Source organism: Garra rufa, chromosome 24 (assembly GCF_049309525.1).
Source record: "Garra rufa chromosome 24, GarRuf1.0, whole genome shotgun sequence".
NCBI classification, from domain to species: Eukaryota; Metazoa; Chordata; class Actinopteri; order Cypriniformes; family Cyprinidae; genus Garra; species Garra rufa.
The window spans coordinates 21,936,373-21,954,724 of NC_133384.1; the positions used below are offsets into that span (position 1 = coordinate 21,936,373).

Below are 18,352 nucleotides of genomic sequence, written 5' to 3' on the forward strand. Positions count from 1 at the left end.
AAGGACGTTTTACACTGGGTTAGAGACAACACTGTGTTAACATTCATATTTGCATATTTTAGGTTAGTGTCAGTGATTGAACCTCTGCACGTGACCTCTTTGCATAAAGGTTTTAATTTTATCCATGTTTTCTTTTTGTAAGAATGGGTGTGGCTTTTTGTAAATGTTATGGGTATGGCTTCTGGTCTCATCGAGTCCAGCTGTTTTTAGCTGTACAAAACAGCTTGGTTGACTGCTTAAAGGGATAGTTCACCCAAAAATGAAAATTTGATCTTTATCTGCTTACCCCCAGGGCATCCAAGATGTAGGTGACTTTGTTTCCTCAGAAAAACACAAACGAAGATTTTTAATGAAAACCGGTGCAGTCTGCCAGCTTTACCATGGACGTGGATGGGCACCAAACCTTTAAAAGTAAACAAAAACATGCACAGACAAATCCAAATCACACCCTGCAGCTCGTGACGATACATTGATGTCTTAAGACATGAAACGATCGGTTTTTGCGAGAAACTGAACAGTATTTATATCATTTTTTACCTTTGATACACAGCCACGTCCATCTGTCATGAGCACGAGTTTGGCATCAGTCACGTCACATGTGTACGCGCTTCTGGCGTAGTATACGCAAACGCCGTAAGGGGAAATCAGTGAAAAGTCCCGGATGAGTTTGCGCAAACGTAATCTTTTATCTTTAAATCGGTTTAAACAATCAGGATACGCGCAAGTAATTACCATTTTGAATAGCCGCTATACCCACAATCTCTGTGCACTGTGGAAACAATGAGTGTCGTATACATGCGAGAGATCGCTTACGGCGTTTGCGTATTCTACGCCAGAGCGCGTGCTCATGTGACGTGACTGATGCCAAACTCGTGCTAAGGACAGATGGACGTGGCTGTGTATCAAAGGTAAAAAATGATATAAATACTGTTCAGTTTCTCACAAAAACCGATCGTTTCGTGTCTTAGGACATCAATGTATCGTCACGAGTGGAAGGGTGTAATTTGGATTTGTCTGTGCATGTTTTTGTTTACTTTTAAAGGTTTGGTGCCCATCCACGTCCATGATAAGGCTGGCAGACTGCACCGGTTTTCATTAAAAATCTTCGTTTGTGTTTTTCTGAGGAAACAAAGTCACCTACATCTTGGATGCATTGGGGGTAAGCAGATAAACATCAAATTTTCATTTTTGGGTGAACTATCCCTTTAATAATGCAAATTGGTGTGCCTTACCATGTTATTATAGTGTATTACCTTAATTATGAACATACTGGTTTGTAATGCAAACAGTTTTACCGTTTACTGCTAGTTGTTATTTTTCTCGTTATTTAACTATAGCGGATAATGAACTGAAAATCTCACCCATAGGCTGGTGGATTGCTTATTGTACTAGCAAGTTTTCCAGGATGGACTTAAAGGTAAGAAAGAAATGATCAGTTTTTTACTCCAATTAATGCATTTTCCATCAAATATTTTCCCCATCGCTAAAGCTACTGTTTATACAACACAGTGTGTCTGTGACTATCTTGAACATGTGAATAATATTAGGTGATGAAACCTGGGGTTAAAGGAGTAGTTCACCCCCATATCATCCAAGATGTTCATGTCTTTCTTTCTTCAGTCGTAAGAAAATTATGTTTTTTGAGGAAAACATTTCGGGATTTCTCTCCATATAATCGACTTCTATGGTGCCCCCGAGTTTGAACTTCCAAAATGCAGCTTCAAAAGGCTCTAAACAATCACAGCTGAGGAAAGAAGGGTCTTATCTAGCAAAATGATCAGTTATTTAAAAAAAACAAAAAAACAATTTATATACTTTTTAACCTCAAATGCTTGTCTTGTCTATCTCTGTGTGTCTGTGTAGAGATTAGAAAGTAAATAAATTGCAAATATTTTTAGAAAATAACCGATTGTTTCGCTAGATAAGACCCTTCTTCCTTGGCTGGGATCATTTAGAGCCCTTTGAAGCTGCATTTAAACTGCATTTTGGAAGTTCAAACTCAGGGGCACCATAGAAGTCCATTATATGGAGAGAAATCCTGAAATGTTTTCCTCAAAAAACAAATTTCTTTACGACTGAAGAACGAAAGACATGAAGATCTTGGATGACAAGGGGGTGAGTACATTATTTGTAAAATTTTGTTTTCAAAGTGAACTACTCCTTTAAGTGCAGTGTGAAAAGCTACAGTGAAATTTTATATGAAGGCTAAAAATAATGTTTGGGAAACTTAGCAGATATAAAATAGGAAAATTTAAACATCAGTTAATTATGTTTTTGAAAACTCTTGACAGTGAGGTGCTCATATAGAGTGCTTTTACAACACATCAGTACTCGGCCATATTGACTGCACTGAACGTAAACAGTGCCACTAAACCGAACGAAACTTGCATATTTTGCCTATTATCTCTGCTGAAAATGGTCAGTTATTGTTATGTTTTGGGCTGTAGTTATTCAGAAAGACCAGGAAAAACGTGGATACTATATACTGCCAAATGTTATAACAAATCAAGAAGAAGAGGGCAAAAAACTGTCTGAAGAACAAAAGCGTTTGTGGTTGGCCAAACTGAACCAGAAATTCCAGGGCAAGAATCTTGACAACATTCGTGTTTGTTCTTATTTTGTGTTTGTTCTTATCACTACTGAAATCGCTACAGCTGGTATTGCATCACATGAGATGAGGTTAGATGATGCAAAGCTGCAAGTAACAGAGAAAACACATTATTTTAATTAAAAATACATTAAATGTGATTTTAATGCTAAGTAACATGAATCATGTCAGTCTTACACAAACACACAACACTGAATTAAATGTTTTAGAATGCATATTTGAGATCATTGTTGTTTATACTTAATATTAACCCCTGTGCAGAATCAAATAGATATCATATCGAAGAGGCCAGAGTTTGGCCCAAGGCTATTCAAGTCAGAAGGTGCGATGCAAACACATTTTTTTAGCGTGGTTTCTCAATAAATTCTTCACAAGTGCATAAAGCGCTTTTTTTCTTCAACTAGATAAATCTCAGATGTTTGCCCTATTGCTCTGTGCACCCGGGAGATGTTGAACTGCATTGATGAATTTACACTGAGGTGAATCATGACCACTAGAGGGGAGAATAATGCTTTAATTTTGAGACAAGCCAGACAAGCCAGCCCTATGGAATGGCACTTTTTGAAGCAGCTGGTAAAATTATGCAAACAGTCTTAACTTCGTATGGATCAACACATGATCGTTTATTTTAGAGCAGAATTCTGCATCTGTAGCATCCAATATTATTTAGATGCTGTCCTGGTTGCTAAATGACGTATCCCATCATTAAATGATATACATCAGTGACCATAAAAAGGCTAGTGTGTTCTGGATTTAATAAAACAGTTGTCATAGAGTGCAATGCAATCAAAACGTAACGGCTGTTAGGATCTACAGGAGCTGCTGATTTGAGCCTGACAGAGGCAGTATGTGATCGTTATATTTCGCTCACAGGTTGAAGAGCTGTATTGTGTAGAGAAATTTGTGCCTCTGTCAGTAAAGCACTGTGACGTTCACATTGGATGCATCATGGGAGACTGATTTGAGCTTTATGTAGCCTTTAGTTTGCATGCTCTAATAACCATAATGTTCTGATTATAATGAAGGACTTTTAGAGATTGAGTTACTTTGTGACAACCTGTCAAGAAATGTCCACATGTCATTTTACCTCCTTCTTATTTTCAGGACATATTAAGCACATATCCCCCCACAACTCTCTTATTATTGCAATGTCTGGTAATTTTTCTCAGTATTTTAAAATAATTCTTATTACTGTAATAGTAAAACTATTGTTTTGCTATTACTTAAAAAAGTTTTGAAAAATTAATGTTTTCATGTTTTAAATAAAAAAAACCAATAAAGAAATATTCATCTTTAATTCAAATTTATGTGTTTATGTTTATACAAAATTTAAAGTATGAAGGTAGCATTTGTTGAAGTGCATTTAATTTTTTTAATTATTATCGCAAATACACTACCATTAAAGCGTTTTTAAACAGTACAATTTTTAATGTTTTAAAGAAGTCTCTTCTGCTGACCAAGCCTGCATTTGTTTGATCCAAAGTACAGCTATAACAGTAAATTTCGAAATATTTGTACTATTTTAAATAACTGTTTTCTATTTGAATATATTTTAAAATGTAATGTATTCCTGTGATTTCAAAGCTGAATTTTTAGTATCATTACTCCAGTCACATGATCCTTTATACATCATTCTAATATTCTGATTTTGCTGCTAAAAAAAACATTTTATTATTATTATTATTATGTTGAAAACAGATGAGTATTCTTTTTTCAGTTTTTTTTTCTTTGACGAATAGAAAGTTCAGAAGAACAGCATTTATCTGAAATAGAAATATTTTGTAACATTATAAATGTCTTTATCATCACTTGTGATAAATTTAAAGCATCTTTACTAAATAAAAAATGAGTAAAATTATACTGACTTCAAGCTTTTTAATGGTATAGTGTATAATGTTACGAAAGCTTTTTATTCCAGATAAATGCTGATTTTGGGTCTTTCTGTTCATCAAAGAATTCTTAAAAAGGATGAACTCAACATTTTAAGTATTAATAATAATAAATAATGTTTTTTGAACAGTAAATTCACATATTAGAATGATTCTGAAGGACCATGTGACACTGAAGACTGGAGTAATGATGCTAAAAATCCAGCTTTGAAATCAGAGAAATAAATTACATTTAAAATATATTCAAACAGAAAACAGTTATTTGAAATAGCAAAAATTTTTTACAAATTGTACTGTTTTTGCAGTACTTTCAATCAAATAAATGCAGACTTGATGAGCAGAAGAGACTTTTTTACAAAAACATTATAAATCTTTTTAGTAGTGTACACTAAAAAAAATGGCATAGAAGAAATTTTCACTTAGAAATTGCTAGTGAATTTAACCTAAAATAAACCTAAAAAAGGGAAATAGTATTTCCTAAAATGTAATCCAAAATGTTTTATTTACAATTAAATTTTTTTACACTGTACAGCTGTTTTTTACTGCAATAGTCAAACAGTGACTATTACAAAAATCATAATAAAAAATAATTAAAATTTCATATGATTAGATTGTGGAGTAGAATGAGCTTGAAAATGATTTTAGAATGCAAAAAAAAAATCTTTATAACCATAATAGTAGACCTTGGGGGTGACCTGAACTCCTGTTCATATTCCGTTGTAAATGGAAAAGAAACTATTGGTCATTTTGGAGGGAAATAGTACTGATTTAATCAAGTCTGGCACAAAAATGTAGCGTCTGACATTCACGGATGCCTATTAAACTAACAACCCTGTTCAGTCTGTTCAGACTCCAGAATGAATCCTGATGAAAATTCATTTTCCCTTCATGAATAATTTCATCTGCAGTGGGCTGATGATCCTTTTGTTTAACTTTTGTCCCCACGGAAATTGATTTTGTGCCAAATCTGCATTTTGGACTCTAATTCATGGATGTGTCAACGGTATGGAAGAGAGATGGGTTTCGAGTCCTTGGCGTATTTGCCCCTGCGTAAAATGAATCGCATTGTTCAATTGAAGACCTATTTTCATGCCACATTAGATTATAATCCCACAGTGTGAGGCGGCACACACTGAAAATGAAACTTTGGTACATATTGAACACTTAATCATTGCATGGGTTCAGGGGAAATAGAGCAATTCTGCTCACTCTCTGAATTTAATCATACAACTTTACAGAGCCGAGGGGATGAGACAGCGAGGATCTGACACTGAGTGTTGCATTGAAATATTTCAACCTGTGAATCAGAAACATTTACAGGTTACTATAACATATCCCAGAATTCAAGTCTCCAAATAATGTTAATCTAACTTAATATTATTGACTTCATAATGTTTGGAAGTCTAGACTCAAAAATCTAATCACGGACTCAAGATGAGGAGACTTTTGTTTATGATATGCAAGACTGAAGCCTAAAAATCCATATTTTCTTCCCACAGTATTTTCTTTGTCAGCAAGGGTTCTGAAAATAAGCAAGCACAATACATAATAATGTCTTAATAAATGTTCCAAAATTGGTGTTTCATGCATGGCGATGCCACAGAAGAACCATTTTTGGTTCCCTAGAGAAATTCAGTTTCTACTTTGATATATTTTAAAATGTAATTTATTCCTTTGATTTCAAAGCTGAATTTTTAGCATCATTACTCCAGTCACACAATCCTTCATAAATCATTCTAATATGCTGATTTGCTGCTTGAAAACATTTATTATTATGTTGAAAACAGCGAAGTAGAATTTTTTAAGTTTCTTCGATGAATAGATAGTTCAGAAGAACAGCATTTCTCTGAAATAGGTACCATTGTAACATTATTTATGTCTTTATCATCACTTTTGATCAGTTTAAAGCATCCTTACAAAAAGTATTTATAATGTTACAAAAGCTTTTTATTTCAAATAAATGCTTTGGATCTTTCTATTCATCAAAGAATCGTGAAAAAATGTACTCAACTGTTTTAAATAATGATTTCTGAAGGATCATATCACACTGAAGATTGGAGAAGGTAATGATGCTGAAAACTCAGTTTTGAAATCACAGGAATAAGTTACACTTTAAAATAGAAAACAGTTCTTTGAAATGGTAAGAAATATTGAAATATTATACAGTTTTTGCTGTACTTTGGATTAAATACATGCAGGCTTGGTGAGCCCGAAAAGCCTTATTTAAAAACATTAAACCTTACTGTTTAAAACCTTTTGCCTGGTAATATTGTTTAAAGGATTGGTTCACTTCCAGAACAAAATTGTACAGATCCCCCCCCCCCCAATCCAAGATGTTCATGTCTATCTTTCTTCAGTCATTTCAGGAATTTTCGAATTTTCTCCATTTGGTGGACTTCTATGGTGCCTGTGAGTTTGATCTTCCAAAACGCAGCTTTAAATGCAGCTTCAAAAGGCTCTTAATGATCCTGGACGAGGAAGAAGGGTCTCATATAGCCAAACGATTGGTTATTTTTAAAAGAATTTACAATTTATACACCTTTTAACAACAAATGCTCGTCTTGTCTAGCTCTGTGATGCACATGTGTACTTCGGTTCAAGACAGTTAGGGTTTGTGAAAAACTATTTTTGGAAAGGGCATTTAACCTTCTTAGCACATTCACTTTGTAAACACTGGGTCGGTACGTCTGCAGCGATGTAGGGGGATTTTAATGTTGGAGGAGAAAATGAGATGGGTGTTTTTCAACATACAGTAACTGACTTGAACCGGAGTGAACAGAGTAAGCATTGCAGATCTAGACAAGACAAGCTTTTGTGGTTAAAAGTGTATAAATTATATAAAAAAGTAAAAGTAAAAAGTAATAAAAAAACTTGTTTCGCTAGATAAGACCCTTCTTCCTTGGCTGGGATCATTTAGAGCCCTTTGAAGCTGGATTTAAACTGCGTTTTGGAAGTTCAAACTCTTAAATAAATACAGCCTTGGAGAGCACAGGAGTCTTTTTCCTAAAAACATTAAAAATCTTACTGAACCCAGACATCTAGGACTTATGTGAGTAATATTCAATAATAAGTGAATTTCAATGACTTTTCCCTGACCTCTCCATTTTATGAGCACGTTCTTATATGAATGATTTTATTAGAGATGGCTGAGGTTTCCAGTTGTATGTCAGGAAAAAAAAAAAAATCTTTTAAAAAATAGATTTCAACAAGGACACTTACTAGTGTACAAATGTCTCCAATAAGACCCTCAGCGGACAGGATGATGATATCACGATAGCTTGAGGGCAAGTTTTACTCCAGATGCTATATCTTGCTGATGCAATATTATAGAGCAGAGCAAAACTTGAAAAAATCTGTGGCTTTTCCGTGACTTTTACTTCGGAATCTGTTTTAAAATTCCCTCACATTGCCATGACCGTCAGGACCCTCATTCTTGTGCCACAGACCAAAACACACATCTCATTTCTGTCTCTCCTGCTCTCTTCTGTGCTGGATGGTGGAACTGTCCCTGAAAGGAGAGAAGTAATGACAATACTCATATTGACAGGAAATGAGCAGATAGAATCCGTCTCAAAGGGCTAAATTTAAGGTGCCTGTTACTTAATCCCCATAATGCCTCGCCAGGCATGAGCCGCCACATCCTCCTTCTCTAAGTGGAGAATCCATCCTGTGTGCTTATTTATTTCCTCTTCCGCTACAGGTAATAACAGTTACAGGCCCTTTCTTCACGTTTCTGTGCCCATGTGCGAATTGTTGGGTAGCCTAAATCGGTGCAAGAGACCCCTGTTGTACATCATGCAAAGCCTGCTGGGGATGTAATGCTCTGAAACTGTGCTCTCCGCTGAGCTATGGATTATGGGAAGGATTCAAAGCCAGCATCTTTTGCTTCTGTTTTCCTGTTTCCTAGGGAACGCTCCGTAGTCTCTTTCATCACGGTGATAGAACATTCAGATGGCTGTGGATCTGACAATACCGCACCCGGCTGGAAGTGCTGGAAGAGCAGATCAATAAAAGGAATTGTGAGTATCCGGCCAAAGGTTTTTGTAACCCTACTTGGTGAGTCTCCAAATGTTTAAAAGACATACAATGCTATTATGAATATATAAAACACATAATAATATTAACATAATGTGGACAATTTAGGCTTGCCACATACAGAAATTTAATACTGGTTTAAAGGGACAGTTCACCCAAAAATGAAAATTAAATCATGATTTACTCACCCTCAAGCCATTCTAGGTGTATATGACTTTCTTCTTTCAGATGAAAACAATTAGAGTTATAGTAAAAAATGTCCTGGCTCTGCCAAGCTTTATAATTGAAATAAATGGCTGTTGAGATTTTGAAGTCCAAAAAAGTGTATCCATCCATCATAAAAAGTACTCCGCATGGCTCCAGGAGGTTAAAGGAGAAGTTCACTTCCAGAACAAAAATGTACAGATAATTTACTCACCACCTTGTCATCTAAGATGTTCATGTCTTTCTTTTTTCAGTCAATAAGAAATTATGTTTCTTGAGGAAAACATTTCAGGAATTATCGCTGTATAGTGGACTTCTATGTTGCCCCCAAGTATAAACTTCCAAAATGCAATTTAAATGCAGCTTCAAGGGGATATAAACAATCCCAGCCAAGGAAAAAGGGTCTTATCTTGCTAAATTTTTTCGAAACAAATTGACAATTTATATACTATTTATATACTATTTAATCTCAAACGCTAACTTGACCCGGATTTCACAGACTATGCATATGAATCGTAGAGACAAGACAAGACAAGATGAACATTTGAGGTTAAAAAGTATATAAATTGTCAGTTTGTTTCAAAAATGACTGATTGTTTCACTAGAAAAGACCCTTCTTCCTTGGCTGGGATCATATAGAGCCCTTCGAAGCTGCATTTAAACTGCATTTTGGACCGTTAAACTTGGGGCACGATTGAAGTCCACTATATGGAGATAATTCCTGAAATGTTTTCCTCAAGAAATATAATTTCTTTACGACTGAAGAAAGAAAGACACGAACATCGAGGATAACAAAGGGGCGAGCAAATTATCTGTAAATTTTTGTTCTGGAAGAGAACTTTTGTTTTAAGAAAGGCCTTCTGAAGTGAATCGATGTGTTTGTGTAAGAAAAATGTGCTTATTTAAAACTTTAGAAACCGCAATCTCTAGCTTCCGCTAACTGTCATATGCGTGTTCATGAGAGAGTAGCTCAACTGGATGACGTAGTGCTTTCTTTGTTTTTTTAGCAACAATGACTAGTCATCTCCACGATAGTGGATGCGCCTGTATGCATGTTTCATATGGATGACATAATCTAAGATTATTTGTTTTTGATTTGAATTGGTTCATTTAAAAGTAGATATTTCCCTCTCTATAGATATATTTTTCATGTCTGTATGGCAAGTATACTGTACACAGAGTTTCAAAGTTTTGTGCTTAAGTTTACTGAGATTGAGTTGGCAGAAATCGCATCTTGTTTGCTTTCATTATTTTACAAATACACACCATTTCGTTGTTATTCTGAGTGCATGCAATTAAGCATAGAGTCTTTGCAAATTCAAAAGATGTATTACTTTTATCTGTATGACCAAAAATGACAGAGTATTTTAAAAGCAAGTGACCGCACCAGCGTCTCCATCTGTCATGCAGGGAAGCATACTACTGTTCAGGTTCCACACTCGGCACAGACATATCAATAGCACACATTTTTCTAGGTTAACATTAGATTGAGCAGCCATGTAAGGTTGCTACTACTTATATCTTTCAGATGAAAAGCCATATTTGAGGGCAATGAATGATAGGTGAGCGTTTGGATGTCCTGTCCTGACTATATTATCACATAGACCAGCCGATAACGATCTGTCCATCACTGACTGTGTGATTTCGGCATTTTCTGTGGAATTTTTTTTTTTCTGAGACTAAGCAACTAATAAAATTCTTCTCATCGACTAACAGTTAGTCAACTATTAGGGGGCAGCCCTAGCAGTAAACAAATCTTGGTTCTCGCAAGGCTAAGCTACGCCTATGTCATCTGCTGGAACGCCACTCTCTTGTGAACACACATACGACAGTTAGACAGCTAGACATTGTGGTTTATAGTTTTAAATATGGATACATTTCATACACAAAAACATTGATTCACTTGAGGACCTTTATTAAAGGTGCCATAGAATGGAAAACTGTGTTTACCTTGGCATAGTTGAATAATAACAGTTCAGTACATGAACATGACATACAATGAGTCTCAAACACCACCATTTCCTCCTTCTTATATAAATCTGGTGTTTGCAAAAGACCACTGAAAAATAGGTCAATTCCAACATAACACCGACTATTAAGCAATAGTACCGATCGTTAATAGTTACGCCCCCAACATTTGCATCGCCCAATCACCAGTAATGTCAGTACATCAGTAAAATAACGCCAGCTACTAAAGGAACATGGCTAGCTTAATGCTAGCGGTAGCCTGTTACATTGCAGTACAGATGCACATACTGTTACATTGCAGTTAGATTTCACTTACCACATAAACGGAGAGAGATGACTACGCTGATGATGACAAATGATTAACAGATCCTGAGCATCACTAAAGCATCAAAACTTGTTCGGTAAGTCCTTGTGTCGCTCCAGGTAAATCAACTACTAGCTCTTTCACTAAGAAGGCGGGGCTTCGCGGCCATAATGAAAGTTGCATTTTTCCCCATTCAAAACTACACGAGTGACATGTCTTGGGTATTCTATAGTCTTTGTTAATATTCACGAGCTTTCCAAATAAGCCAATAACAGACCATTTCATTCTAGGGACAAATTCTAGGATTGTAAATGGACCTGTAAAACCTTTTCTGGAAATGTTTTGCCCTTTCCTATGCCATATACCTTCTATGTAGATATCAATTTAAAATATTGTTTCAATGCATTCTATGGCACCTTTAACCTTTTGGAGCTGTGTGGAGTGCTTTTAATGATGGATGGATGCACTTTTTTAGGCTTCAAAGTCTCAACATCCATTCACTGGCATTATAAAGCTTGGAAGAGCCAGGGTATTTTTTAATATAACTGTATTTGTCTGAAAGACGAAAGTCATATACACCTAGGATGACTTGAGGGTGATTAAATGATGGGGTAATTATCATTTTTGGGTAGACTAGAAATGAATGAAGCAGCTTGACAACAGTTCTTCAGTGTCCTAACCAAGAAAGAATACGGTATGCTTAAATGTATAGTTGCTTTAAAAGCATCCTAGGAAAGTAAGCTTTTCTTAAGATTTGGTTTGACTGTTTTTACACTAAAAAATCTGAACCAAAATTGTTATTATTTTTAAATTTGAGTTCAGAATCAAAACTATGTCATTGTGTAGCAAAACTTACTCTATGGCACCAACTAGTGTCCGATCAATGGTAATACTGGTGTAACTGGTTTAAACAGAATTATTCGGGTGTGAAAATGATTTTGTGGCAAGTCTAGAAGACATAAGAAAACATCTCCAAATCGCAAAGAGTAATTTATTGTCCTGACATCAGAACATCATCCAAATCCAGCGTGATTATTTTAGTAGCTTGGTAACAACACAACTGGGACCAGGTAAACATTTCAAGTTTCATTTTCTCTTTTCTCTGTTGGATCAGAACATGAAGGTAAACAGAATCATTTTTCTTTTTTTCTTTTTTTTGTACAAGTCTTTTCTGGTTTGTTGCTTTCAGTGACACTGACATCAGCACATAAAAATTATATAGATCTATATTTATATTCATATTTATATATTTATCATTCTCTATTAACATCTCAGTGTAGCAGTTCATCATCTCTGGTCAAGTCAAACAGAAGAAGCCACCTGTCAGAAACAAAGCCTCTCATAGCAAACACTGATCGACATACAGCACACACTCAACTAACACTGAGAGACAGGTTTTTTTTTTTGTACATCTTTGGAGGGAATTAAGCTTGCAAAGTTAACTTTTGCCCTCCTGGTAGTTTTCTAAGATGCCGCTTAATTCCGGTTAAACACACTTATGAACAAAAAAAACGCAGGTACAAATCAAACTGAAAAACTTAAAAATGTCTCAAGTGCTGATTCAGAAGAGATTCGAAAATTTGGCACAGTCAGTTAGCACAGAAAACTGAGATCGAGGTCTAAAACAGAGTTTTCCTGCAAATATGGATGATAAATAGCCGCATTTTTATTTTTGTTCCACACTGAGTCATCAAGAAAGAAAAAGTGAATTGAAAAAAGAATCTATGTCAAAAATCTACATCTATTTTCGTAGGCAGTGAGAAAGCACTTCATCAACGAGGAGAGGAGAGTGGAATGATGTATCCGGTCTTCATTGTTCGTTCGTTTTGTTTTAGTTGCCACAGACATATTCACATTTTCAGAATGAACGATACTGGCATTTACATCCTTGCTCTTCGAAACGTAATTTTGGGAAAGGGACACTGAAGGTTAACACATCTCTCCAAGAATTCATTTTTTCTTTTTTTTGTCTTTTTCTTGTACTGTAAAACAAATACCCAAAGCCATGGGAAGAACCGAGTGGTCTGTGTAATTTACACAATGCACTTGTGTAATGCATCTCTTTAATGTCCACCAAATACTTTACATTAAATTAAAAAAGATCAAATAAAAAATATAGAGAAAAAATGTGTAAAAGCTTTTGATCCACCGTGACGCCAAATGAATGAAAAGAAAGTTTCGAAAATGGTGAAAAGCTGTTCCCGTAGCTCGTTTAACAAACTTCATTTTCTTGTGCTTACATACCTCGCCTTCCTCTGCTATATTTCTTTTCTTCCCTCTACACTTTTCAAATACCTTTCAATACAAACCCACTTTCTACTCCAAAGGTTAAGCTTTCGCTTCTCTTTAAAGTATGTGCTCTCTCTCATCTCACACGCATTCTTTCTCTCTCTGTCAAGGCCTTCTTTTCTCTCTCGCTTTCTTTTTTTTTTTGCTCAACTCCGCTCATATTCGCCATGGAACTAGCTTAGACGAACAAAACTTGCTGAAAAATGTTTTGTGATATGCATGCACATGCAGTTTCCTGGCCTCTACGTGCTCAAAGTCCTAAACCCAAGAGTCGGGGGACGCGGGGTAGTGACTCGTCTCGTAGTTGAGTTCGCTATAGGGCCTGGCGGCAGAGTAGAAGTCCACGTAATTCCCGGTGGACTTGAGTCCCAGGTGCATATTCAGATCGGTGGCTGGAGGGGGGCGATGGACCTGATCCTCAAAAAATGGCTCCTCAAAGTTCCTAGTAGAGTTTTGATAGATGGGGTACGCTTCGTAGTCTTTGCGCGGGGGCTCCTGTGGTGCGGGCGGCACTGGGACCTGAGGTGAAAGAAGGATTTGTGAGTGAAGTTGATGAACAGAGCCGTCCAGAGTCTCACATATCAAATTTGGGAGGAAAAGGCAGCTGAGCTTCCAGATGAGATGTGCTTGTATAATGTACAAGTCTCAACAATAAGGATGGTACTGTGCTCTATTGTACATTTTTGATAGTTTTGATATTAATAACAAATTTCATGTCTTACAGTTAAAAATTCACAATTCTGCCTTTTTTTCACACAATTCTGACTTTTTTTCTCAGAATTGTGAGATATAAACTTGCAGTTGCAAGTTATAAAGTGAGGGGGGAAAAAAACGTTCTGTTTGTGTCTGGGTTTGTATCTTGTACTTAACTCGCAGTTGCACGTTATAAAGTCAGAACTGCAAGATATAAACACAATTCTGAGAAAATAAAATCAAGAATTGCGAGTTTTTATCTGTTTGTGAGGCATAACATTTCATGCAATTTCATGCATTTTTCAGAATTGAAGAATTTTGAGAAGAAGAGCAGAACTGCAAGATATAAATGTACAAGCAATGAAGTCAAAACTGCGAGATATAAACTCACAATTCAGGGAAAAAAGTCAGTATTGCAAGGTTTTATCGGTTTGCAAGGAATAAAAAGTATTATTTCATAAAATCCTGACTTCATTTCTCAGAATTGCGAGTTTATATCTAACAATTCTGACTTTGTTCATGCAATTCTGACTTTTTTCTCAGAATTCTGATATTAAAAGTCTGAATTTCATGAAAAAGTCTCAAAATTGAATAAACTCAAAATTGGGAGGAAAAAAGTCAGAATTGCGAGTTTTGTCTGTTTGCGAGGCATACAATTTCATGCAATTTTGACTTCATTTCTCAGAATTGTGAGTTCATATCTAACAATTCAAATTTTTTGTATGCAATCCTGACTTTTCTCAGAATTCTGATATAAACTTGCAACTGCAAGTTATAAAATCCAATTTTGAGGGGAAAAAATTACATGTTCTCAGAATTGTGAGTTTATATCTCAGTTCTGACTTAACTTGCAGTTGCATGTTATAAAGTCAGAACTACGAGATATAAACTCACATTTCTGAGAATGTCATTTTTTCCCCTCAAAATTGGACTTCATAACTCGCAATTATGCAAATTGCGAGATATAAACTCTCAAGTCTGAGAAAAGTCAGAATTGCATGAAAAAGGACAAAATTGTGAGATATAAACTCAAAATTATGAGGAAAAAAGTCAGAATTGCATGAAAAAAGTCTGAATTGTGAGATATAAACTCAAAATTGAGAGGGAAAAAAAATCAGAATTGCAAGTTTTTATCTGTTTGCGAGGCATAACATTTCATGCAATTTTGACTTCATTTCTCAGAATTGTGAGTTCATATCTAACAATTCAGATTTTTTGTATCCAATCCTGACTTTTTTCTCAGAATTCTGATATAAACTTGCAACTGCAAGTTATAAAGTCCAGTTTTGAGGGGATAAAATGACATGTTCTCAGAATTGTGAGTTTATATCTCAATTCTGATTTACAAAGTAAGAACTGCAAGATATAATCTCCCATTTCTATGAAATGAAGTCAGCATTGCAAGAAATAAACTCAATTTAGAGAAAAGTCAGAATTGCGTGAAAAAAGTCAGAATTGTGAGTTTTTATCTGTTTGTGAGGCATAAAATTTCATGCAATTTTGACTTCTCAGATTTCTTCTGATTTTTTTCTCAGATTTCTGATATAAAATTGAAATTGCTAGTTAAGAAATCCAATTTTGAGGGAAAAAAATTACGTTCTCAGAATTGTGAGTTTATATCGCATGATTCTGACTTAACTTGCAGTTACATGTTATAAAGTCAGAACTCAGAACCTCAAAATTGGACTTCAAAACTCGCAATTGTGAAAATTGCGAAATTTAAACTCTCAAGTCTGAGAAAAGTCAGAATTGCATGAAAAAAGTCAGAATTGTGAGATATAAACTAAAAATTGTGAGGAAAAGCGAGGCATAACATTTCATGCAATTTTGACTTCATTTCTCAGAATTGCGAGTTTATATCTGACCATTCTGACTTAACTTGCAGTTGCATGTTATAAAGTCTGAACTACAAGATATAAACTCGCATTTCTGAGAAATTGCGAGATATAAACAAATTGTGAGGAAAAAAGTCAGAATTGTGAAATAAAAGTTTATATCAAACAATTCTGACTTTTCACGCAATTCTGACTTTTTTCCTCAGAACTCTGATATAAACTTGAAATTGCGAGAAATAAACTCAGAATTGCATGAAAAAGGTCAGACTTTGTATAAAGTTTATATCTCACAATTCTGAGGACACCTCAGAATTCTCCAGAATTGCGAAATGTAAACTGTGCAACTGTGAGGAAAAAAGATCCTGAAATGTTTTCCTCAAAAACTTGATCTGAAAATCTTGATGACATGGGGGTGAGTAAATTATCAGGAAATTTTCATTCAGGAGTGTACAATTCCTTAGTATGTATCGTCAGTGTAATTAATCTAAGGAGGCATGTTCTGAACAACTCATGTCTGTCCATCAATCCCAAAAGCGATACTGCTGTGGGATAAAGCTGTTGCGTAAAACTGTCAAACTCAGTTGTTATAAAGACACTGTACCTCCAAATCCTTACATAGCCTCTTAAAGATCCAAGCATTAGAAATGCATGGCTGAAGTTTATTTTTAATGACATGCCTGAGCAACTGAAAGACAAAGCTTTCACTTGTTCTTCTCATTTCACAACTGACTGTTTTGTGACTTGTTCTAAATACACTGGTCGTGTTGTGCTGAATTCTGAAAGCAACTTTGCACACTAACCTTGAGAAACAACACAAAGAGCTGAAAATTTCATGACTCCCTTAATATTTTATAAAGTCAAATACTGAATCTTTTTCATATGAGACAATATAACATGCTGCCTAACATCTCCTTTGGAGCTTCATGGAAGTGATCAAGTTTAGACCATCATGAGGTGACTCAATGAGCACAAAATGCTCATTTTTGAGTGATCTAGTTCATTATTCTGTACATACAGAGCTGCTTTCGATAACAGAGAGATTCGAAGCAGAAAATGAGATGTTACTAATTGAAAAAGATTCAGAGCTGAATGCTCTCCAGCTACAGAGAGGAAAGATCCATGTGGAAGCCAGGCTTATCAGTACCCAGCCTCCTCGCAGCTGCTCGTCTGGGAAAGCATTTCTGCCGACTGACTCAACATACGGCGCGGTTCGGAAGTGTGCCAGGGACATCTGGCAAACTTTATCCATATGAAATCTGAAAATTTACCATGATGAACCTTGTCAAGTTGAAGTAATATATCTTCTATATGGCCAAAAAATACTGCAGCTCTTGGAAGCATATAGTTGCGATTCATTAGCATTGCATGATGGCTCAGAAAGTCAAATAAACAACATCTCTGACAGGTCTACGCAAGATTGAATAGATCTTCAGCCTTTTGTTTGCCAACACAGTTCTGGATTGGTGGATAGACAGCTGCCTTGTGTTGAAAACATGCGCTAATGATGCTAATCCCAACATAGCTGCACAACAGTAGTAGTAAACGTAAATGGTGTCTGATTTGAGGAAGGTTTTCCACATTTGAAGACATATTTCTCATACAGTCTTGGAGCCGCAGTCCCTGTTTGACCCTGGTTAGTCGAGTCGTCTCAGACTGTTTCATTGCTCACCTGGTTGTGTTTGATCTCGTCATTTGAAGTCTCGTACGAGTTCCGGAACAATGTGGATGTTCCACAGGAGGTTTGAACTGTGGGATGAAAGCGAGAGTGAGAATGTGCAGAGAATGTTTTTTTTTTTCAAAATAAATCAAGCATTAAACAACTATGAAAAATTCTGGAAATTGTACTTATTCACAGTGAAACAAATTCATCCTTTTAGAAGATATTCTGGCAGGGCTGTAGCAAGGAACTATGGGCTCTATTTCAACCAATGTGAGTTGGGGATAAAGCTTGATGGACCGTAAACAAATTTCACCCTTTAACACTTATGTGTTGCCAGCCAAGAGTTAAAACCTAGACAGTATTGTTTTTTATTCTCTTGCATATATTAAAACACAACATTAGAATATCAAACAAATCTTAATTTGTACACTGCCATTCAAAAGCTTGGGATCAGAAAGATGTTTTTTAAAGAACTATTTTCTGCTCATCAAGGCTGCATTTAAATGATTAAAAATACAGACAAACTATAATATTGTGAAATATTGCAATTTAAAATAGTGTTTTTTATTTTAATATACATTAAAATAGAATGTTTTCTTGTGATTCTTGTGAATTTCTTGTGAATCAGCATGATTACTTCTGTTTTTATTGTCATAATCCTTCAGAAATCATTGTAATATGCTGATTTATTTTCAATGTTAGAGACAGTTGTGCTGCTTCTTCTTCTTCTTATTATTTTTAACCTGTGATACTTTTTTCAGAATTCTTTGATGAATAAAAAAATGAATTAAAAACAGCATTTATTCAAAATAGAAATCTTTTGTAACAACACACTACTGTTCAAAGTTTGTGCTCAGTGTTTCTTTT

At 35.4% G+C, this 18,352-nt stretch overlaps 1 protein-coding gene across 1 annotated transcript in view; it reads right to left on the minus strand.

Annotated features, from left to right (window-relative positions):
• Positions 1-11,985: 11,985 nt before the first annotated feature.
• ctnnd2a (catenin (cadherin-associated protein), delta 2a) overlaps positions 11,986-18,352 on the minus strand; it is a 452,260-nt gene continuing 445,893 nt past the window's right edge. The window contains exons 21-22 of the mRNA XM_073830570.1: positions 17,495-17,571; positions 11,986-13,816 (exon numbers count right to left, since the gene is read on the minus strand). Coding sequence (XP_073686671.1) covers positions 13,556-13,816; positions 17,495-17,571 — 338 coding nt within the window. The 3' untranslated portion in view covers positions 11,986-13,555. The remainder of the gene's footprint in view (positions 13,817-17,494; positions 17,572-18,352) is intronic.